This window comes from Hypanus sabinus, chromosome 2 (genome assembly GCF_030144855.1).
Source record: "Hypanus sabinus isolate sHypSab1 chromosome 2, sHypSab1.hap1, whole genome shotgun sequence".
Classification (NCBI taxonomy): domain Eukaryota; kingdom Metazoa; phylum Chordata; class Chondrichthyes; order Myliobatiformes; family Dasyatidae; genus Hypanus; species Hypanus sabinus.
In genome coordinates this window covers 161,275,221-161,299,490 of record NC_082707.1, presented here as the reverse complement: position 1 = coordinate 161,299,490, position 24,270 = coordinate 161,275,221, and the positions used below count along the sequence as shown (strand labels likewise).

Genomic DNA, 24,270 nt, shown 5'->3' with positions numbered 1-24,270 from the left:
GAGCACCTTACATGATTGGGATTATGTTGGCAAAATACATCATGGTTTATAAAACTGTTTCCGATTCGATTTGACTTTGCAAGAACACAGGAAATGGCAGCAGAAATGGGCTACCAGCACCTAGAGCCTGCACCTTCATTCAGAAAGGTGGTAGCTGATCTGATCTTAGCCTCAGCTCCACTTAAATATCCTTTCCCCAATATCTTTGAATCCTTTAACATTCCCAGATCTGTCTGTTTCAGCCTTGCATGCACTCTGTGCCCTCTTCATTGTTATCCAGAGCAGGGATGTCCAGACATTTTCGCATCTTTCTGAGAGAAGAAACATGAGGAAATCTGCAGATGCTGGAAATTCAAGCAACACACACAAAATGCTGGTGGAACACAGCAGGCCAGGCAGCATCTATAGGGAGAAGCACTGTCGACGTCTCGGCCCGAAATGTCAACAGTGCTTCTCCCTTTAGATGCTGCCTGGCCTGCTGCGTTCCACCAGCAGTTTGTGTCTGAGAGAAAAAATTCTGCTTTGTAGGCACCTAAAATGGGTGACTATTTACACACAAAGTTCTAGATTCCCTCAGGAGAGAATACGTCCAATATTTCATGTAGGTGAAGCAACCATTAAACTGCTGCCATAATTCAGCAAGTTGAGCAGCAACTGTGCAGACTGGGAGTGAGGAATTGTTGACATTTTGGGGTTGAACCCGCCATTAGAATGTATGTGTCCTGATACAGGATTTTGACCCAAATTTTAGTCATTTCCTTTCCCTTCCCCTCCCCACCCTAACAGATGCTGCTTGATCTGCTGATTTAATCCGGCGTTTGTTAGTTGCTCCAGATTCCAGTGTCTGCAGTCTCTTGGATCTCCTCTGTCTTGATCTAGCTGAGCCTGCTCTAGAGCTCATTCTTCTTACATCTAGCCGTCTCCATCAGCTCATCAATTCCTCTGCAATGGTAAACCTCCCTTCATTTGGCGTTCGCCTTCCCTCCAAAATGGTCTTGATCTATTGACTGGAGGTGTCTGAAAGTCTGATGACAGCCAAACCGATCATTTAAAATGTATGATTATTCTAAGATTTTTCAAGGTGACATCAATGCAAATTGAAGAAATGTTCATTTAAAACTGAAAAGTGTAGAAATTGCTGAGGCTGGGGAAAACTGCAGTCCTCTTCCCAGCAGGTGGGGGGACCTGAATAATTAGAAACATTTAGAGTGAAGATGAAGAAACATTGAATTTATTGAGGATTAGAGGGGTTTGGAAGAATGGCGCAGAAGAGGATCTGAGGCCAGCATAGATTAGCTATGATAATGGGGCTAGCTTGAAAGGCCTGCTCCTGTGTTCTTGTGTTTATGTCTTTTAAAGTCTTAAAAAAGAACAACTGGAAAAATAAAATGCAGCACTCTTTTCATACCTACAGGAGGAGAAATTTATCTGGTGCTGATGGTAAATTGTGGCTGAGTGTTGGCTTCTGGGTGTACTTCTCTTTCTATAGCTGCCTTGAAGTGCATCTCTTACTGTGTATGGCAGAAGATGCATTTCTCCTCCATAGGCACAGCGTTCCTTGGGGGGGACTTCTGTAACAGCTTCGCAGTTGCTTTTTCATATGACGTTGGAAGAAATGGTTGAAAGTTATTAAACAATTACTATATATGATCCATGATTTCCATCAGAGCATAATTTTATTAAAAAAAACAAGAATGCTGACCAACCCATAAACCTGGAAATGACATATTAACTCCCTTTTCTGTGGCCTGTCAGCAAACAATTCTACAATTTCATATTCTTTTTTTGCCTGGCAGTCAGAAAATCTTCCACTGAAAGGAGGAGGTAAAAATTTAGCGTAAGAGTTTGCACCTGACCCTGCCAGCAGAGTTAATAAAGAAGCCAGCTAACCCCAAAATAATAAATGTGTTATGTTAGGCCATTCCTAGACTGGAGTAGTCATTTTAAGATTCAATTGGCTGAGTCGATAGTCAATTTCAGCTCAGGACTGCACCCTTCAGGCTAGTCTTGGCTGAGAAACTGCCGCCCTTTCTCCAAAGTCATGTGAGATTGTAGTGCAGCAAAGCAGCTTACTAGAAATGTGCTGGAGCTAAGTGTGTTGTTTCTGTCCCAGAAATAGAAATGCTGGTGGATGATCCCAAGGACTTGGAGCAGATGAATGAACTGGCTCCAGACGTCAGTGCCGACATGTGTATTCACATCACGGAAGAGATGCTGATGTCACGGCAGTTGAATGGACATTCAGGTGAGTAATGGCAGGAGAGTTCCTACCAGCTTTCCTTTATTACTGCAGAAAATCGCACTGTGTAGTATAGATACTTGAGAGCAAATAATTGATTGATTTGTTTATACCACACTAAAAACAGCACAAGTTGAAATGATTGGTTTATTACTGTCACATATATCAAGGTGCAGGGGAAAGCTTATCTGGCATACAGTCCATACAGATCAATTCATTACACAGTGCATTGAGGTAAAAGCATAACAAATGCACAATAAAGTGTAACAACTATAGAGAAAGTGCAGTGCGGGTAGACAATAAGCTTCAAGATCATAGCAAGGTAGAGGAAGACTGGGAGGTGAAGAGTCTGTCTTATTGTCCTAGGCAACCATCCAGTAGTCTTATAACAATGTGGCAGAAGCTGTCCTTAAGCTTTAGTGGTATGTGCTTTCAGGCTTTTGTATCTTCCGCCCGATTGAAGGGGAGAGAAGAGGGAGTGTCCGGGGTGGGTAGGGTCTTTGATTATTCTGGCTGCCTTTTGGAGGCATTGAGAAATATAGGCTGTCTCTGGAGGGGAGGCTGGTTTCCTTGATATGAGGGCTGTGTCCACAACTCCCTTCAGTTTCTTGTGGTCACAGGCAGAACAATTGCCAAAACCAACTCTAATGCATCCATATTGGATGCTTTCTATGGTGCATCAAAACATTCTAGTAAGGCTCGATGGGGGCATCTTTTGCCATCCTAGGAAGTAGAATTGAGCTTTCTTGACTATGGCGTCTATGTGAAAGCTCGTGAAATGAGAAATTTCAGTTAATTTTTTGCTGATTAGAAAGCAAATTGATGTGCACTGAAAATATCAGGGGTGTGCTTCCTGAAAGCAGAAATGGGTTCTACCAGATACCTTCCAAAGAAACAGATTCCAACTTGGTTTGAGAAGTCTTTCTTCCGGCTTTGCTGTAGGTTTCATGAATCAAATGGGTATTAACTAATCACTTAGGAAAGCTGAATACTTTTAGCCCTTAGCTGAAAGGTAAATCATTGTTTGGGAGATTTGTTTGAACTTTGTTGTTCCTCTCCACGTCTTGTGGTGCAGCAGACAGCATCCTTGCCATTTCTTCAGCACTTTTCAATTTTTTTTAATGTGAGGCTGAGTTACTAGCTCAATCCTCACCCTAGCACGGAAGGACAGTGTGCCAGGAGCTGGCCATATTTGAACCTGGGACCACTCGTATCGAAGTCCGGTGCAGGTGCCTCTACACCACCTGTGTGAATTTACGTTGCCTGAAATTCAATCCTAACAATGGTGCTGTCTGTATGGAGTTTCTGTGTTCATGTATCCTCCAGGTGCTCCAGTTTCCTTCCACATCTCAAACACAGGCAGCTTAACTGGCTGCTGCAAATTTAGTGCATAGGTGAGTGGTAAAATTTGAGGGGAGTTGACAGAGTGGGATTAATGTCAGATTATATAAACAAGTGGTTGGTAGTGGGCATGGACTCTGATGAGCAAAGGGCCTGTTTTCACGCTGTATCACTCAATATGATGGGGTGACCTATAGAATTATTGTAATTAGATTCCCAAAGAGGCATTTGAGAAGGTGTCACATAACTGGCTGGTGCATAGGTTAAGAGCCAAGGGTTTTGAGGAAGTGTGTTAGCATGGATTGAAAACTAGCCGCCATGTAGAAAATAAAGAGTTGGAATAAATGATTTGTTCATGCTGGAGGGGTGTAATTAGAGCAGAATGCCACGGATTGAGCTTTGATCCTCAGCTGCTACCAATTTACATTGATGAACTGGAATAAGATATAAAATGTAGGTTTTCCAAGTTTGCCAATGGTATGAAAACAGGTCAAGGACATGTTGTGATGTGATCGTTGTGATTCTACAAGATATGGAAAGATGCAAACTTGGTAAATAGAGCTTAATGTGAAGTATGAGGTCATGCATTTTGGTAAGGGGCATCGAAAGACAGATTATGGTCAGAAACTACATATGAGTGAACTTCAGCATCTAGATGTTTTTATGCATGAATTTCAAAAGGTTTGTAAGAAATTATGATTATGAAGGGTGTAAATAGGGTAAATGCAAGCTGTTTTTTTTCACCTGAGGTTGGGCAAGACTAGAACTAGAGGTCATGGGTTAAAGGTGAAGGGTGAAATATTTATGGAGAACTGTACCAAAAGGGTGGTGAGTGTGAAGTGAGCTGCTGGTGGAAGTAGTAGATGCGGGTTTGATTTCAACATTAGAGAAATTTAGATAGGAACATGGATGGGAGGGGTTTGGAGGGCTATGGTACAGGTGCAGATCGATGGGACTAGGCAGAATAACAGTTTGGCACAGACTAAATCAGCTAAAGTGCCTGTTCCTGTGTTGAACACTGTGACATGAGTTCAGCAAGTTATTAAGAAGGAAATGCCATGTTTGCAGTCATTTCAAAGGTATTAGCATTTAAAAGGCAGGAGATTTTGTTACAGTTGTTCCGAGTGTTGGTGAGGCCACACCTGTAAGGTTGTGTGCAGTTTTGGAGTGGGGATGAGAGGGTTGTCCTTTCAGGAGAGAAGGAATGATGGGTGACTTTATTCAAATGTATAAGATTCCAAGGTATCTTGACAGAGGAGATTTTGAGATGTTTTCACTTGTGGGAGCGTCTAAGTAAGAGGACTTAGTTACAAGCTAGGGGCTGGTCACTTAAACTGAGATGCATAGGAGTTTCTTCTCTCTGGGGTAAAAGATCTCTGGAATACTTTCCCCAGAGGGTTGTGGAGGCCAAATCACTAGATGTATTTAAGGTGGAGATATATATATGTATTTGAAAGAATGGGGAATTGAAGTTTATGGGGAACTGGTGCAGGAGTAGAGACCATGATCATGTTGAATATCAAAGCTAAGTTTTTCATATGGACAAATACATCAATGCACAGGTGCAATGAGAAACTGGCAGCAACATCACAGGCCAAAGCATCTTATAAGTAGCATTTAGAAGGAAAACCTAAATTATCCATAAATTGTACACAATTAGAACAAAAGAAGTCAAGTGTATTTTAGCACTGGGTGACCAAAGTGGTAGTGATTTTGCTGAACTGTAGTGATTACTGTTTTGTCGATTGGTTCAAGAACTGGTTGAAGGAAGGTGCAATGTTGAAGTGCCTTGTGTTCTTGTATAAACCTCATGTCAATAGTCGGATGTCACTGACAGAAAATTAATGTACTTGCTGTCTTCCTGTCTCCATTAATTTATCAGTGCTTAGGAAATAAATTAAATCATTTTACTGCTTGAGATTAATTTGTATAGTGAAATACAGATTTAATATCAAAAAATCAGAACTTTTTAGTTTTCAACAGCAGTTCTCCTTTAGCAACTGCAATAAAATTAAGTAAATCAACTGGTCAATTGTCTGGTGGTTAGAGTATCACTGGCAGAAGAATTTGTCGGCATGTAGTCATGCATTTTAGAATAGCAAATACTGAAAGGCCAAGATAGAGTTGATGTGGAGAGGATGTCTTCTATAGTGGAGGAGTCTAAGACCAGAGGGCACAGCCTTGGAACAGAAGGACATCATTTAGAATAGAGATGAGGAGGAATTTCTGTAACGGGGTGGAGAATCTGTGGAATTAATTGCCGTCAATGGGTATATTTAAAGTGGCAGTTGATAAAGTCCTTGATTAGAAAGGCATCAAAGATAGTAGGGAAAAGACAGGAGAATGGGGTTCAGAGGGATAGTAAGTCAGCCATGATAGAATGGTAAAGAAGACTCAATTGGCTGAGTGGTCTGTTTCTGCTCCGGTCTCTTATCATCTAACAGTTTGTTGCCGTGAGATATTTCAAGATGATTGATTAGATATAAGTGCATATTTGGGTAGTTCTGGATTTCAGAAATACTGAACAAACACTTCCTTTGTAATTTGTCACCCACAAACACCAATAGATAACATACAGAAAAATAGTTGAACAGAGAGTAACAAATGTTTCACAAGGTTCTAGTCAAAGAGCTGGATTGGTGGGCGAGATGAGCCTTCTCCTTGGCAGACCATACTGCAAACCAACTGGAAATGTGTTCAGTAGTGGGCCAAGACATCGATGCAGAACTGTGACTCATGAGCATTTTGGACTGTGATACATTTCTCTATCAGATTATGTAAAACGATAAGGAAAATGTGGCAAATGACAGGAAAGAAACAAGAGTAAAGCATAGAAAGTGAGTGAGTAGAATCAGAGTAAAGCAACTGAGCAAACGAGTAAGAAAGCAGGCCGAATGCGTTGATCCTCGATGTTAATAATGCTGGACAGGTTGTAGAATATACAAACATTAATGTTCTTATAAAATCTCAACAGTATTTGTTCAATGAAGTGCATTTAGTTTGTACGTCTGATTGTCAGAAAGTCAGATTTCGTCTGAAAAGATTCCTTCTGACTCCAGCAGTGACATGGAATACAAAATAGCACAAATTATCACCAAGGCAGCAAAAGAACTCCAAGAAGAATTTATCATCTGGCCCAGCTGTTCAATTTCTGTGCCTCCAAGGCTGAGTATTTTTTTTATCATGAATCAGATTATTGACAGGTTCCTTAAGATATGAGTTACTTGATCTATTTGGTAGAGGCAAGATTAATGTATGTTGAAGTATTTCAGTACGTGTCATGCACTTGAATAGAGAATCGTAAGTTTAGTTGAACTTAATTTATGGTTTCAATTCATCAAAGTATTGGCAAGAATTATTTCTTTTAATCGTTTTCAAGAACTTAGTGAAAGGTAAATCAAAGTTTCCTCAGTCTGCAGCTTTGCAATATTCTAACAAAGTCTGTTTCATCTGATATAGGATTGATTGTGCGTGAGCTGAGTTGTTCAACATCAAGTTCTTCAGAAACAGTGGTGCGACTTTATGGTCAAAGCATAGATTCATTACCACAGGTGAGTCTGTACCCAAGAGCACTCTCAACATACACCTTTCAATCTGCTAGTACAACTATATCTTCCTATAATTGCAGAATATGGGAATAAAATTCTATCACTAGCCCACTTTATATGAAACAGAATGACATTTATTAAAAATGTGATTGGGTCCTACATTTGTGATATCAGCTGGGTTGATCAATGCCTTGTCAGTTTTACTATGACTGAATATTACTGACCTCAGCTATAAATCTAAAATTAACAGGAATTCTTTCAGAGAGTCCAGCAATGAAAATTCTTAGACTGTATACTTGTCTACCTTTGGCTCCACCCTGCAGATTGGCCTCCGCTCAGTTCTCACATTTTCCACAGTTTCTTGGACCTTGCTTCCAACCCTCCAGCTGTTCCCACCCCAGCCCACATCAAACTTGTCTGCGCGTAACTAGCTCTCAGCCCCATTTGTATTACTTTACCCTTAAATCATTCACGATATCTTGCCAAGCTCACCTTAAAGGATGCTTACTCCAATTAAAGGTCTCTCTTCTTTTCAAACTGATATTTCCCCTCATCGTGTCAGTTTCAGCTCAAAGCTCACTGTGTTGTTCATTGTCCTGCCTGTATCCTATTCCTCTGTCTTTCACACCGCGTGTGCACACCCACACCTTAAACAATAGAGGGTGTCATCAGATGACTTGTTTGCTGGCATTGGTGTTATTTTTCCCTCATATTCAGAAGGGCCATTGAATTTTCTGGCTGGGCCCATCATTTCCCAGCCCTCTCTTCCAACTTACCCAAGCCTCCAGACTTCCACTTCTCTCCTCCTCTCTAGCCCACCAGATTGCTCACCTCTCACTGCTCCTTTTATGGACTCCCTCCATAGCTCAGGTGAAACCATGTTGAAGTTCAGGAGCAGAGACAGCCAATTGTAGTCAGAAGGGCCCTGTATTATACAAACAGTCACTGATCCACAGGGAAACATCCTCCCAATTGAAGAATGCACCCAGGGCAATCTTGAAGAAAGATACAAGTAGGTTAGCATGGTCAGTGGGTATGTTGGATCTAAATCAAAAGCATAATGGGGGAAAGTAGCCGAGCCCTGGTTTGACCTTGTTTTGTAAGAGTATTTGGAGCACGCAAAAGCCACCTGTTAGGCTGCTGGTGTCCTTGTCTGTAGATTAATGAATGGGAGCCTACGGGTGAGCCTGTCGAAGTTCACACATACACCGTGGACTGCAGGATGTAATTTGATACTCAGACTTTCCCATTCAAGCAGAGTTCTCGCAGCAGCTTTTTCACTGCACCTGGTCCTCGGGGACCTGCCACAGCATGCTTCTGTCTACAGGCTGATGTCAGACACCAGCGGGATGCAGCCTGCCTTAAAGACCTCATCACGAAATACTGCTGAGGTCACGAGGCGCACTCACGGGTGCAATGGTTCAACAGAAAGCCTAGGTTCCGGAATTAACTTAATAATTAAATTACTTGCTGTAGCCTTTTTCAATGCCGTCATTGAAGGTAAATGGTTTCTTAGTGCCGTTTCACCTTGAGGTTGTGCTTTCATCATTTGGGCCTCAGCATGAAGGACAGATGGTCTTGACATACAGACATGGCTGCTCCAGGCTTTGACACAATGAAAAGCAAGAAGGAGAGGCTGGGAGTATCCATCAGCAAGAGAAGAATTTACCACATAGGCTTGAAAGAAGGCCCAGTGACTGAGAGCCTGCTTTGACTCATAAAATAGGGGTAAATCAGAACAATTCTGACTAGAGGTATTATTAAAATGATCTTCCACATCTGTGTCCTGACAAAATTTGTTCTGAGGAAACTAGACTGCTGGACTTAATAGTTTAGAATTCCTATTTTTTAAAATTCCCTTCAATCACTACCACATCTGTAATCATTTTATTTAACCCTTTTTGTCTGTGTAGAATCTAATCTTCCTCTTCAGTTGTTTACCTTGAGGCCTATCCGTTTTTCCTCCAAAATCTGCAGTCCAGCGCAGCCACTTACTTTAACAAAGGACCATCAGTCCATGTACAGTTCATCTTGAGGTGATGCCCGCATTATCCCTGTGGTGTCTGCAGTCTTTAGTGTTGCTGTTTACTAAGGTAGCAAATTGAGAGCTATCAATGAAATGTCCCTTTATAGAACTGAATTAATATTCAGCTATCAGCAGTGCCTTGTATAACTGTGTTCAATAATCATTTCCTAAAGTAACACTTGCAGTTATATAACCTACTCTGCTTTGAACTTTGTATAAATCTGCACAGTAAGGACCAGCCCTCCCAGCACAATCCGGCTGACAGACAAGCATGGTGCTGCTGTGGTTAGAAGAACTGGTCTCCATCTCAAAGAGGCCAAATCTTAAACACCTAGAGATGCCTTCCTCTGGAGCATGACCTCCGCCAGTGAACATCAGGCCATTGACTCCCAAACAACCATTAACTCGTCTCCTCAAGAGATCTTTCCTCAGCACCCAGCCTTATCCCAGGCAGTCCAAACAGGATATAGACTTTCCTCCAAACTGCTTTCTATCAGCTCCACGAAGGTTGCCTTTGCACTGAAGATGCTGATGTACAGTCCAAGCAAAGCTCTTAATTTAAGACTGCTCAAGAGGCTCATTTCAGGTCATCCCACAATAGTCTATCTTCCTGGCTGACTTGATGCTTTCCTTCATAGCTAGTTTTTCCTCTTAATGGTTGTCTGCCCAGTTGTCTCTTCCAGTATAACTTACCTACACAGTAATGTAATAATAGCTTTGCTTGCTATCTTTTGGCAAAGTATCTACAGCTCTTGGTGGCAGGTACTCAAGCAGTTCACGTGACAAGCCTGTGGTTTTCGGACAATACTCTCAATATTCAAGCATCATGCAAAACGTACTTTGGCAATTTGTAGCATGGCTCCTCTGAAATTGTCAACTTCTCATTCTCCTCCGTGTGATTCTACCACATTTCTTTGTTTTCATCACTTTTTTTTTAATCTTTTGTGCTACCATAACACCTACTTGCCCAATTTGTGACTTAGGTCCTCATGGGAAGCTCTTAGATTTTGCTACTTTTCAGACCAGGCTTCCCATTGCTCTTCAAGTGGACTGGAGAATGGTCCCTTTATGTTGCCACCCATACTTTCACTTGTGGAAGTTGCTGTCAGCCACTCTGTGTTGTGCTTTCTTCTTTCTCTTCAGGTGGTGAAACAATAAATTCTGATCTCTTCTTTATCATGACCAGTTGTTAAAATTGTGTACTGTGGTCCTGGTCTGGTGGTGTCCATGAATTCTTGTAACCTCCTAACGGACTCGTGTGCATTTGGGAACCCCAAAGCATGAGATGCTCTTGGAACTCTGAATTTCTCAAAAAGCAACCTATTAATCTTAACTCACTTAGTCCCATCAACGTCCATGATCACTTTCCTGATTCTGGCTCAGCTTGGTAACTGGACCCATTTATCCCCCATAGAAAGCCAACAATTTATCTTCAAAATTTGGTGTTGCCAAGCTTCCAGGTCACTCTGTTTTCAAACATGTTTACTAACTAAAACTTTAGAATTATTTGTCATATTTGACATAGAACAACAAGCAGAGCACTTGTATCTTAAAGTTTTTATTTTAGCAAGCAAATAATGGGATGCCATGTATGATACTTCTTTTCAACACTGACCTGACTTTGTTCAAGTCAGAGTGAAATGAGATTTAGAGCAGTGAATTATTCACATATTAGAGGCAAAGGTCAGGCCTGGAATGGGAAAGCCGTTTCTTGCTTTGAGAATATCCTGTCAGATCTAGAATTCTTCGTGCATCAGAAGGGTTTTATGTTCTGATTCACTCAAAGGCGGACAAAGGCACTGTTACACGTGCAAGTTGTAGTTAGTAAGTATGGCAGAATTACGAACAGGACTCTCAAGCTTTTGAGTGAAGCTTTGCTTTAAAGGGACACATTTGTCTGGAAGAGAGGTCAGTGGAACAGTGAAAAGATGAAATATGGTCTGCGGCACCGTGGTCTCATCAAGGATCACCGCATTGTTAGCTAAGTTAAAATTTGGAAAGTGACAATCTGAAGCAAGGACCTGAGAAATGAAAGTTATTTACAAACTACGCAGCATGTGAGCGCCCGCAGAATAAACACCCAAATCAACTTTCCCAACAGAGGAATATCACTTCACAGAATTCCCATGAACCCTGCAATAGAACTGGAAGAATGTTCCTTAGATTTGTATCTTGCGATATTTGAAGGGTAATTAAATCAAATGTGTTTACAGTTTTCCTGCCAGTAATAATTAAAGCAATCCCTGCACTCCACCCTGACTAGGCCACAATGAGTTAGTACTTGAAGCACAATGAACCACTTCCTGCTCTCTTGCAAGGGGAGGGTCACCACTGCCCTTGATATTTATACATCATTAGCCTTCAAGAAGGCAAAGGCAGACATCATAAGAATTGACCACTGCACCAGAACAAAGCTAAGTTGCTGAATTCCATTGGATTAAAGAATAATTTTGTTATATTAATGTGGTTTTGCATTTATTTCCCCTTGGTGTTGTGGAATTTGCTGATTTCATGGAAGAATGCTCTGCAGCAAAGTGATTCCGGGGAGGTTTTTGGTTGTATGCCTTGTATTCGTGTTACATTAGTGTGACACCTTATTCATCTGTGAATTAACACTCCACCCTGCCTCACCCAAATTGAGTTTGAACCCTATGTTACTTAGGACCATAAGACACAGCAGCAGAGTTAGGCCATTTAGCCCATAATCTACTCCATTTGATCATAGCTGACCCATTTCCCTCTCAACCCTATTCTTCTGCCTTTTCCCTGTAACTTCTCATGCCCTGACTTATCAAGAATCTATCGATATCTACCTTAAATACCCCGATTACTTGGCCTCCACAGCCACTTAGGAATGAATTTCACAGATTCACCACCCTCTGGCTTAAGAAATACCTCCTCATTTCCATTCTAAGTGGATATCCCTCTATTCTGAGGTTGTACCTTTCAGATCTAGACCTCCCCACTATTGGAAAGATCCTTTCCACACACAATGTATCTAGGCCTCAATAGGTTTCAATGAGATTCCCCTTCAGTTTTTTAAATTACAGTGAGTAGAGATCCAGAGCCATCAAACGCTCTTCATATGACAAGGCTTTCATTCCTGGAATTGTTTTTGTGAACCTCCTTTGAACCCTCTCCAATGTCAACACATCCTTTCTTGGATAAGCAGCCCAAATCTGCTCTCAATACTCTAAGTAAGGCCACGCCAGTGACTTATAAGGCATTACATTCTTGTTTTTTTTTATATATTCTAGTCTTCTCTGAATGAATGCTAACACTGCATTCATTTTCCTCATCACTGACTCAACCTGCAAGTTAAACTTTAGGGAATCTTTCAAGAGATCCCCAAGTCCCTTTGCGCCTCGGATTTTTGAATTTTCTCCCCAGTTAGAAACTAGTCTGTGCTTTTATTCCTTCTACCAAAGTGCATGACCATACACTTCCTGACGTTGTATTTCATCTGCCACTTCTTTGCCTGTCTAAAGTCCTTCTGCAGCCTCCCTGCTTGCTCAGCACTACATTTCTTTGCCTCCTACCAATCGGTCAATGCTCTCTCCATGCTGGTACCTCTGTGCTGCACCTTGTCAAAGTCGTTCTGAAAATCCAAGTACACAACGTCCACCAATTTTCCTTTGTCTTTGTGTTTGTGTTTCCTTTGTCTATCCTGCTTGTTATTTCTTCAAAGAATTCTAACAGATTTGTCAGGCAAGATTTTCCGTTAACGAAACCATGCTGACGTCAGCCCGTTTTGCCACCTGCCTCTAAGTGTCCCGAAACCTCACCCTTAATGATCGATTCCAACATCTGAGATCAGACTAATGACCCTATAATTTTATTCTCCCCCCCCCCCCCCCCCCCCACTTCTTGAAGAGTTGAGTGACATTTGCAATTTGCCATCCTCTGGAACCATTCCAGAATCATGGTTCTTAAAAGATCATTATTAATACCTCCACAATCTCCTCAGCTACCTGTTTCAGAACCCTGGGTGTAGTCCAGGTGTCTTGTATACCTTTAGACTTTTCAATTTCCCAAGTAGCTTCGGAATAGCAACTACATTCACTTCTGACCTCTGACGTTCTAGAGCTTCCAACAATCTGCTGGTATTTTCCACAGTGAAGAATGATACAAAATACTTATTCAGTCTATCTGCTATTTCCTTGTTCCCCTTTACTACCTCTCCAGCATCATTTTCCAGTCGTTGGATATCTACTCTAGGCTTTTACTTTTCATGTATCTAAAAAAAAATAATTTGGTATCCTCTTTTTGATGTTATTGGCTAGCTTACCTTCATATTTAATCTTTTCCTTTATAGGATTTTTTTTTGCCTTCTGTTTTTTAAAAGCTTCCCAATCCTCTAACTTACTAAATTTTGCTGTATTATATGCCCTCTCTTTGGCTTTTATGACTCCTCTTGTCAGCCACTGTTGTGTTGTGCTGCCTTTAGAATACTTCTTTGGGATGTATCTATTCTATGTGTTCTGAACTTCTCCCGGAAACTCCAGCCATTGCTGCTCTGCCATTATCCCTGTTAGTGTCCCTTCCAATCAGCTCTGGCCAGCTGTAATTCCCTTTGCTCCACTGCAATACTGATACATTTGACTTCTATTTCTCCCTCTCAAATTGCAGGGTGAGTTCTAACATATTATAATCACTGTCTCCTAGGGGTTCCTTTACCTTAAGTTCCCTAATCAAACCTGGTTCATTGTACAACACCCAATCCAGAATAGCTGTTCCTTTAGTCGGCTCAATAGCAATCTCATAGGCATTCTACACGTTCTATCTCTTGGGAGCCAAAATCAATACCAACCTGATTTCCTACCTGCATATTGAGACCTCTCATGACTATCGTAACGTTGTCCTTTTGACATGCATTTTCTATTTCCCGCTGTAATTTTTTGCCCACATCCTGTCTGCTGTTCAGAGGCCCGTATGTAACTTCCATCACGGTCTTTTTACCCTTGCAATTTCATAACTCAATGGAGAACTGCTTGGTAATAGAAAGCTGGTACTGAAAATGAGTGCCCACCTGCTGTTCCTGCAGTATTTCAGCTGTTCTGCTGCTGGAGGATGCTTTCTGATTGGACTCGCTTGATTGCTGTAGCTGAGGAGTAAGAGTTTCTGACTCCATTCGGGCTACTTGGCTTTAACTTTTTTTCCAAATGAATTAAAACAAGTCATGGTGATGTGTTGAAGCTTGCCACGAAACGTCTGCATAGTCCACAACAATGCTAGCCTTGATTTAAATCCAACGTACCCACTGTAAATGGCACGTATCAGTTGCTTTAATAATAGCAAGAACACCTTACTACATTGTGGCTTCTGGGACACACCTGACTGACATAGGTCAGTTATGATCTACCCAAAAATAAGCAGGTACATTTTGAGTAAGTAATGACGATTTCAATCAAGTACCATTGAAATTGTCAGGGGGCAGGGGTTGCAGGGAGGAGTCAGAGCTCCCAACCAGCAGCAAACCAATTGACTAAAGCCAGATGTAGACCTTGTTCTGGCATCACCATAAAAATAAGTATCTAATTTCAATAACATTATAGCAATGATGGTCTTTCTGGCCCCTTAAACCTGCTCTACCTTTCAATAAGATCATGGCTGATTTTTCACCTCAGAATGATTTTCTTGCCATCTGCTTGTAACCCTGGATTTCTTTAATATCCAGAAAGCTGACCTCTGTTTTAAATGTACTCAGTGACTCGGTTTCCACTGCCTTCCCGGCCAGAGAATGCAAAGGATTCACCTCCCTTTGAAAGAAGAATTTCCTCCTGTTCCAATACTAAATTACCTACTGCTTATTTTGAGATGGACCTTGGTCTTTAACCAGGGAAAATTCCTCCTGCATTGATGCTGTGAGCCCTCTGAGAGTTTTGTGTATTTCAGTGAATTTGCCCCTCATTCCTCTGAGTGCTACAGAATGGAGGCTGCACCTTGTACCATGGAGTTCCAGGAACCAGCCTGATGCTGCCCTCCCTCTGAAGCAGGGGTTCCAAACATTTTTATACCATTAAGGAAGGGGTCTGTGGACCCCAGGTTGGGAACAGCTAGTCTAAAAGAATTATAGGTAAAGTGACAGTGTTTATACACAATACTCCAGATATGGTCACAATAATGCTCTCTATTCAATTCAAGTTTAATTGTCATTTAACCACAGAGGAATAGGGCCAAACGAGACAGTCTAACTACAGGGTCAGGGTACAAAGACAAATTACCAACAGTCACACATCGACCACAATCACATAACACGAGCCCCGAGTCCCTCCCCACCCCCACCCCACGACACTGCAGCTTGATGTATACAAGTCAACTAACCCACATCGGATATCAGTAAAAATACAATGACACAGAATAGCATGTGTATATACAGTCCAGACCCCCTCCCCAGCCCACCGATGTTAACTATCGACTGGCCCCTGATGCCCGCCAGGCAACAACATGGTTCTGAGGCAGAGTCCTCGTATATACAAGCACATAAGGAAGATTAGTAAAAACAGCCAGACAGCTGTATATGTCCAGACTCCTCAGTCCATCTTAAGCCTTCAGTCACCACAACCATGCTGCATTGTCTCTATTACAGCACGATGGCTCAGGCGCCTCTCCTGCAGCTGAAAAACAAGCAGCCCCACAGCTTGAGGCCGGAGTTCACTGTGCCACTAAAAGATCTGCAGTTGGCCACTACAGAGCTTGTCTTCTGCTGAGTGAAGCTCTGGGAGGGCAGCTCTGACTCTGTTCACAGCCCCCGGTGAAGCACAGCAGCTTTGTCCCCTCTCTCTGAGTGGCTGCAAACAGGCGACACTGTGGCTTCAGGCCCAATCCTCGCCTCGACCTAAAACTGTACTCAATCAATCTGCCCCTGCTGGCAGATAGTTAATCAGTGACTCCAACCTGTGGCATACCAGATTAACAATATCTAAAGGGGTTTTACAATCACAAGAAAAGCGACCAGGATGGCCACTTGCTGTTTGACTGTAAGTCTCCATCAACTCAGATTGCACAGCTCCTTCACTTTCTCCACCAGGGATCAACTCGCTGATGGTGTAGACCTGCAGTACTTTAAGTTCTTAACGTATAGCAGGATCTTGCAGTTATTAGATGTGCATTTAAGTATGATGGTAGCACCTTTTGTAGACCCCATAGAAGCTGCTGCAACCAGTCACACTGCCATCTTGCTGTATTGGAGGCCAATGTTTCTCAGGCAGTTGTGTTCCTTTCCTTAATGCACCAGAGATTTAAACTGCATATAGCTGGCAGCTCAAGACAGAAAAGGGAAAAAAAATTCTACTAAGGGAGTCTCTGCAAAATCTTCCAAATTCCTCAATGTCCTCCTCCAGGCCAACATAACCACTACTGAAGACCTATCTGCACTTGATCTATTTTGGAAGAGCCACCAAAGACTAAATTCCCAAAACAGACAGTACTTTGAGTTCCAAAACAGGAGAAGACCAGGCACGCAGAGGAAAAGATTCGAGGATGTGCTCGAGGCCTTCTTGAAGTACAACATTCACTGTGATGCCCGAGAATCTCTGGCCCACAGCCCCTCCTGGTGAACCAATATATACCCAAGGCCATGATTCAGCACCACACAGAAGCCCCATATACGCAACAGAAGTGGGTCAACTTACAAACTATCCTCCTGCCTGCCCTCTCAGTCACCCCCTGCTCTATCTGTGGCAGACTCTGTGGTATTCACATTGGTTTCTCAGAACTCATAAACCTGGAACAAATCATCCCTGAACCTGGGGCTGTTGCCTATGAAGAAGAATAAGATATTGAAGTGAGATGCCTTTACTCCTGTATTCAAATCCTCCAGCAATAAAGGCTAACATATTAGTTGCCTTCCTAACTGCCTCCTGCACCAGGATGTTAGCTTTCAGTGGTTTGTGCATATCTTAGTGCCTTTGAATGCCTGTCCTTTCTGCCAAAGCAAATTATCTCACATTTTCCACGTTGTGTTTCTGACAAGTTGTTGTCCACTCACTCTTGAGGTGTCATGATCACTGCTTTTATTTCCACTTGCCTTGTGTTACTGGGAGCCTGTTAGCCAGGTTATTGATATGGATTGTGAAGAGTTGGCCCTAACACTGATGCTAGTTGTGCCTACTACTCAAAGCCTCCAATCTGCAAAGAACTCATTTATTTCTACACTTTGTTTTCTTTTAATCACCTCTGAATCCATACTATTCTCTTGCATGTGATTAAATCAGCAAAGGGTGCTCGACACTGTCACCTCTTAGAAAGTTAAATCATGCGACGTGGCTTCACTGCCAGATGAGAATGACTTCCTTGCTCACTTTGACCCTTAAAACATGGAGGAACCATCACAAACTCCCACAGCCCCGATGATCCTGTGGTTTGTCTGAGATCGATGTGTGAGCAGCCTTCATGAGGGTGAACTCACAGAAAGCATCTCCCCTAGACGGGGTACCTGACCAAGTACTAAAGAGCCGTGCTGATTGTCTGGAGCGGGGGTCGGCAACCCGGAGCCACATGCGCTCTTTTACCTCTGTGCTGCGGCTCCCTGTTGCTTTGGGAAATAATTGGTTTTTTGCAGCATCCGCGCCCATGGGGGCCAGGTTGAGGGAGGCTTAAAAGCAAGGCTGTTTAGTTCGAATAAAGTTATTCGACTGCAGTTTACTGACTGCGTGAGCACACCGCTACAACGTGTTTTTATCGCTATTAATATACGTCACCATTGCCAATACCTGACACCCGTCAGTGCGCGATTTCTTTAATTTTTCGATCCAAGGTAGGCCAACTATGGAGAATTCTAAAAAAGGAAAAGTGACTGAAGAAAACAGAACGTTTAATGATACGTGGACAGATTCATTTGCTTTCACTGTTGACGAGACTGGTTTACCGGTATGCTTAATATGCAATGAGAAACTAGCAAACAACAAAAAGTCAAATGTTGCAAAGCATTTCTAGAATTATCACGCAGCCTTTGCTCAAAAATATCCGGATGGAGATGAGAGCAAAAAAGCCGTTTCGGAACTGATGCGGAAGGTTGATCTGAGCAAAAATCATTTCAAGCAATGGATGAAGTCTGGAAAATCAACGACATACGCGAGTTATATTGCCGCTCAGGAAATAGTCAGGCACAGGAAGCAGTTTACAGATGGTGAATATATAAAAGAATCTTTCATTAAGATTTCAGAATATCTATTCACGTACTTTAAAAACAAGAGTGAAATTGTGCAGAAAATCAGGGATATGCCCCTCTCTGCAAAGACTGTCAAAGATAGAACCATAAAAATGGCAGAAGACATCACAAGACAGCAAATTAAAGACATCAATTCAGCTGTGGCCTACTCGATTGCCTGTGACGAGTCTAAAGACAAAGGTGATATTGAACAAATAGCGTTGTTCTCCCGGTATGTAAACTCTGCCGGGCCACAGGAAGAACTGATTGAGTTGATACCTCTAAAAGACCAAACACGGGGGGAGGACATCTGTGAGGCTGTCTTGAATTATTTAAGAGCCAAAGGAATAAAGACTACCCACCTGATGTCAGTAGCTACTGATGGGGGCACCGAATATGACGGGAACGCACAAGGGAATTGTGGCTTTACTGCAGAAGTCGCTGGACAGAAAGCTGCTGACTTTTCACTGCATCTTGCACCAAGAGGCACTGTGCGCTCAAACATTTCCTCCGGAATGCACAGAAGTAATGGATGTTGTCATTCAGATTGTCAATAAAATAATGGCAAAAAGTTTAAATCACCGTCAATTCCGTTTGTTACTGGACGAGCTGGAAAGCACATATTCTGATCTCCTGCTGCACAACAAAGTCCGGTGGCTGTCCAGAGGGGAGGTGCTGAAACGCTTTGTCGCGTGTCTGGAAGAAGTGAAAACTTTCCTGGGCAGCAAAGGGCTGGAAAAGCTACACTTCATGGTAGACATGACAGCGCACCTGAACACGCTGAACACAGCTCTTCAGGGGAAAGGACGTACAGCCCTACACATGTTGGAGGAGTTTTGGCATTCGAGCGCAAGTTGACAGTGCTTGCCAGAGATTGACAGAAAGGCACTTTGTCTCACTTCCCCAATTTGAGAGAGTTCAAACAAGGTCACGACATGATAAGTTCGGAGTATTTACATTCTGCAATCATCGCAATGCAAACATCGTTTGGGAAACGCTTCTGTGAGTTCAGAGAGGAAAAAAACACATTATCCTTCCCGGTCACTCCCCCAAGCATCGATTCATCTCTACTGAATACGACTGCATTGGCAGGTGTGAGTAAACCTGATCTTGAGATGGAACTGGCCGAAATAGCCGACAAAGACATATGGGTGTCCAAGTTTAGACGCTTGACAGCAGAGCTTGAAGATGTTGCCCGTCAGAAGTCCGTTCTTGCTCAGAATCACAAATGGAGTGATATTGAAAACCTCCCTAAACCGGACAAACTTGTGTTCGAAACATGGAATGCTATCCCCGACATTTATGTAAACATTAAAAAGTATGCGCTTGGAGTCCTGACGATCTTTGGATCCACATATGTATGTGAGCAGGTGTTCTCCAACATGAACTTTATTAAAAACAAACATCGTGCACGCCTCACAGATGACAGCTTGCGATCCTGTGTAAAGATGAAGGTGACGTCATACAGCCCTGATGTGCAGATGCTGTGCGCTGAGGTCCAGGAGCAGAAATCCCATTAACCAAGTATGATACATATTTTAATTGCCTATTATTTTAGGAATATTCATATTTTTTCATTGTTCAGTGAAATAGTCCTTTTATTTTTCAGGTTGACAGCTGGCTGACGTTAATTTTGGTTTGCTGCTGGCGGAAAATTTAAGTTCAGCGTTTTTCATAAATACAAGAAGAACTCAAATAGACATTGAGTATTTTACTTAAAAGTAACCTTCAACCCAACGTCTTTTTTTCGGAGTTCAAAATGTTTTTGTTGCATGCAGAAATGTAATTTTGTTTTCTCTGCAGGAGTTCATCAATTTCATAAATGCAACACATTATAGTTTGTTTATACATAGCATAAAGGCAAAAAAAATGTTGTATGCAGTGTTATTTCATTTTAAATGTCAAACAGGTTTTGCGGCTCCCAGTGTTTTCTTTTCTGTGGGAAACGGGTCCAAGTGGCTCTTTCAGTGGTAAAGGTTGCTGACCCCTGGTCTGGAGTGTTCACTGAAATCTTTAACCTCTCACTTTGTCCCGGCTGCTTCAAGCAGGCTTCCATTATGCTGGTGCCTAAGAAGAATGTGGTAACCTGCCTTAATGACTATCATCCAGTAGTACTTACATCCACTATGAAGTGTTTTGAGAGGTTGGTAATGAAACACCAACTCGTCCCTGAGAACCAAAGTAGATACGCTCCAATTTGCCTAGCAGAGCAACAGGTCCGCAAAGATGCCATCTCATTGGCTCTTCCCTCAACTGTGAAACATCGGGACAGCAAAAATCCATACATCAGGATGCTCTTTATCGACTACAGCTCAGCATTCAATACCATCATCCCCGCAAAACCCATCAACGAACTCCAAGACCTTGACCTCAAACCTTCCTCGTGCAATTGGATCCATGGTTTTCTCACTTGTAGAGTCAATAACATCTCCTCCATGATCTGTATTAGCACAGTTGCACCACAAGGCTATGTGTTTTGCCCCCTGCACTACTCGCTTTACACTTACGACTGTTTGGCTAAGCACAGCTCCAATGCCAAATTCCAGTTTGCTGACAACACCACTGTTGTAGGCTGAATCAAAGGTGGTGATGAATCAGCATATAGGAGGGGAACTGGAAATCTGGCTGAATGGTGCTACAACAACAACCTCGCGCATTTTCAACAAGACCAAGGAGCTGATAATTGCCTTCAAGAGAAGGAAACCAGAGGTCCATAAGTCAATCTTTGTCAGCGAGAGGATCAGCAACTAAATTACTCGGTGTTATATTTCAAAGGACCTGTCCTGGGCCCAGCTCGTAAGTGCAATTATGACGAAAGCCAGGCAGTGCTTCTACTTGGGAGTTTGCAGAGAATCAGCATGACATCTGAAACTTTGACAAACTTCTATAGGTGTGTATTGGAGAGTACATTGACTGGCTGCATCACTGCCTGCTATGGAAAAACCAATGCCTTTGAACGGAAAACCCTACAGAAAGTAGTGGATACAGCCCAGTCCATCGTGGGTAAAGCCCTTCCCACCATTGAACACATCGATACAAAACATTGTTGCAGGAAAGCAGCATCCATCATCAGGGACTCCACCACCCAGGTCATGCTGTCTTCTCACTGCTGCCATCAGGAAGAAGGTACAGTGATCTCAGGTTTCGCACCACCAGATTCAGGAACAGTTATTAACCCTCAGCCATCAGGCTCTTGAACCAAAGGGGACAACTTCACTTGTCCCATCATTGAAATGTACTCACAAATAATGGTCTCACTTTCAAGGACTCTTCATGTTCTTGATATTTATTGCATATTTGTTTATTAATGTTATTTCTTTTTGTGTATGCAGTGTGTTGTTTTTCGCACACTGATTGAATGTCCAAATTGGTGCAGTCTTTCGTTCATTCTGTTGTGGTTATTATGCTAATGTTTATTGAGTGTGCCTGCAAGAAGATGTACCTCAAGTATACATATATATGGTGATATATGTATACTTTGATATAAATTTACTTTGAACTTTTAAACTTGTTCACCAACATTTAATGTGGGCCTTTGAAAGTCCAAATAAATTACTGGCATTGGTTTTCCCTTCTCTGAGAAATATCCTCCGTATACTCCACTTTTATAATGATCTGAGGTTCGAGGTAGGTAAAGGCTATACATAGATTCTATAAACAGCTTCTGTTTGCAAACAAAGCCTAAATGCTGAATAAGCAGCACCCTGCATTCTTAAACTGTACCATAATCATCCATGCAGTAGTTACAGAGCAGGAATGGTAACATAAACATAATGGTAACATAACCTAAAGCTAAGGCATACATATTATGTAAAGCTATATGAGGGGGCTTATACTATTTGACTTGAAACCCCTGGTGTAATCCAAAATCCAAACTAAGTAAGTTTATCTGCATTGACATCATCTTTCTTTCTCGATTAATCTGACCAGACATCTTGTGCTTGATTGTGTGAATATAACTTTACTGCTTGAGGTAAGAAAGTCTTGACATCAACCTAAAAGAATTTATTTATAACGTCTGAGTATTTATTGACTTTTGTTGAGTGGAATCAAATATTAAATGCATCATTTGAAATCTGACCGGATACACCAATCAGGAGTTTCCTGTCACTATTTTTTTTTTTGCAACATTTTATTTTTTTGTGGGGAATGAATTAATAGAAACTTTTGAGTGTCAAGAGTATTTCAGATTTGGAAGTCTTTTGAGTGATCTGTGGCTAACGTATTTGTTTAAATATATATGCAGCCCGTGTGCAGAAAACCAAAGAGCTCCTCAGACCGGCACAGTCAGAGCCTGGATGACATCCGCCTTTACCAGAAGGATTTTATGGAGATAACCACCCTTAGCCAAGACGCTGCTCAGAGCTACACATTTGGTTGCGCTCATAATCTGAGTGAGGAAGGTAATTGCTGTAACCGCTGCTTGGCAGAGCAGTACAGTTCAACAAAAGACCCATTCATAGTCAAACGAACAAGCAAATATTCATCTCTGGACCTCACAGCGGATGACTCTGTTCCTGAATTTGTAGTCTGAGCATTAAGATTTAACTATGCATTGGTGAAATGTACGGTATGCCTGGCTGCCTACTGCGTTCACAATGACCTTTCAAAGCCATTACCTGACACTTCTATCAAGCAGCAAATCTTTTTTTTATTTCAGCTTGCCAATAAACAATTTACACTCTGCAGTTCTTCCATGTTTTGGACAAAAACAGCTGACAAAGTAATGGATGTCAAGAAACCAAAGAAAATGTTCATTCGGAATCTAAGATGTATATTTTTGCAAGTCTGAGAAAGAACTTTCGGGTAAAGCAAGCCTACGGGAATTCTTTGCACACTTACTTTTCTGTGGAGAATCAAATCCATTGTGTTCAGTATTACACAGACAGATCTTTCTACAGATATTTTTAACCAAGCAGAATAGTTTAAATGTTACAATTTAGTGGAACCTTAGTGTTCTTACCACATGTGTTAGAGGCTTCATTTTATGTTGTTGATCAACTTCAAAGTGTCCCATTGAATGCGTAGACATGACCTTGGTACTGTGAACCTTACTGTGTCGTGATCCTGTACCTTTGCTCATTTGTCGGTTGTGTATGTATGCAGTGACAATCAGAATTGTCTGTCCACTGACTCCCACTATCGTCAATAATACAAGATGTATAATAGAATATTGCAGATGCTGTGGGGATTTATTTGACTTGGGATTGGTGGCGGGGTTGAATTTCACTCCAATTAGTTGGTTAATTCCAGTTAATGGAAAGATAACCTATGTAAACGTGGTGGCAGGTGACCAGAGACAGTGCAAGTTTTGAAGCAGAGAGGATTTGTGTATTAACAAAAGTAAAGCTGCTGGGAAGCGTGGATAAGCCTCACTAAGTATCAGTGTACCAAGGAATGGATTCATATATCAAAGAGTTTTGAATGCAAAAGGGTTGAATCACATATATGTTATTTTTGTTTTAATATAGTTATGCAATAAACCAGGATAGATTTGTCCTTGGTCATACACACTTCATGCTTGATATTTCCAGGATGCAGTTCCATTGATTTCAGCTGCAGCTATATTGTCCATTTAGCACATGGGAGCAAGGGTGAATTCCACCCAAATTTCTGCTCCACTATATTTCTTGAAGCTATTGTATCTAATCCAATGTAAATTATTAGCCACAGTTTAGATCACTGTACCTAGGTACAATGGTTCTTGTATGATATAAAATATTATGTCAGACAAGTGCTCATTTCAAGCACTAGCATCAAGAATACCAATATTAAAAAATAGTCTCGTGTAAATGAAGAGATTCACAGAAATGGCAGGAGATGGATAAAGTTTGAACAGATTTTGGTACCTATCAAATTTAAGTTGTACTACAGGTATAATAATTGATAAGGAAATTAATGGAATATGTCATAGGAAATCTTTTGTTAATTAAGACGAACTGGTGTTTACATTGAGGCAGAAAAA

General features: G+C 41.7%; 1 protein-coding gene across 1 annotated transcript in view; it reads left to right on the top strand.

The window, feature by feature from the left end:
- The window catches only part of frmd6 (FERM domain containing 6), a 118,992-nt gene extending 95,188 nt beyond the window's left edge, over positions 1-23,804 (top strand). The window contains exons 12-14 of the mRNA XM_059958061.1: positions 2,114-2,245; positions 7,040-7,131; positions 22,552-23,804. Of these exons, the coding sequence (XP_059814044.1) occupies positions 2,114-2,245; positions 7,040-7,131; positions 22,552-22,839 (512 nt within the window). The 3' untranslated portion in view covers positions 22,840-23,804. The remainder of the gene's footprint in view (positions 1-2,113; positions 2,246-7,039; positions 7,132-22,551) is intronic.
- Positions 23,805-24,270: the final 466 nt, after the last annotated feature.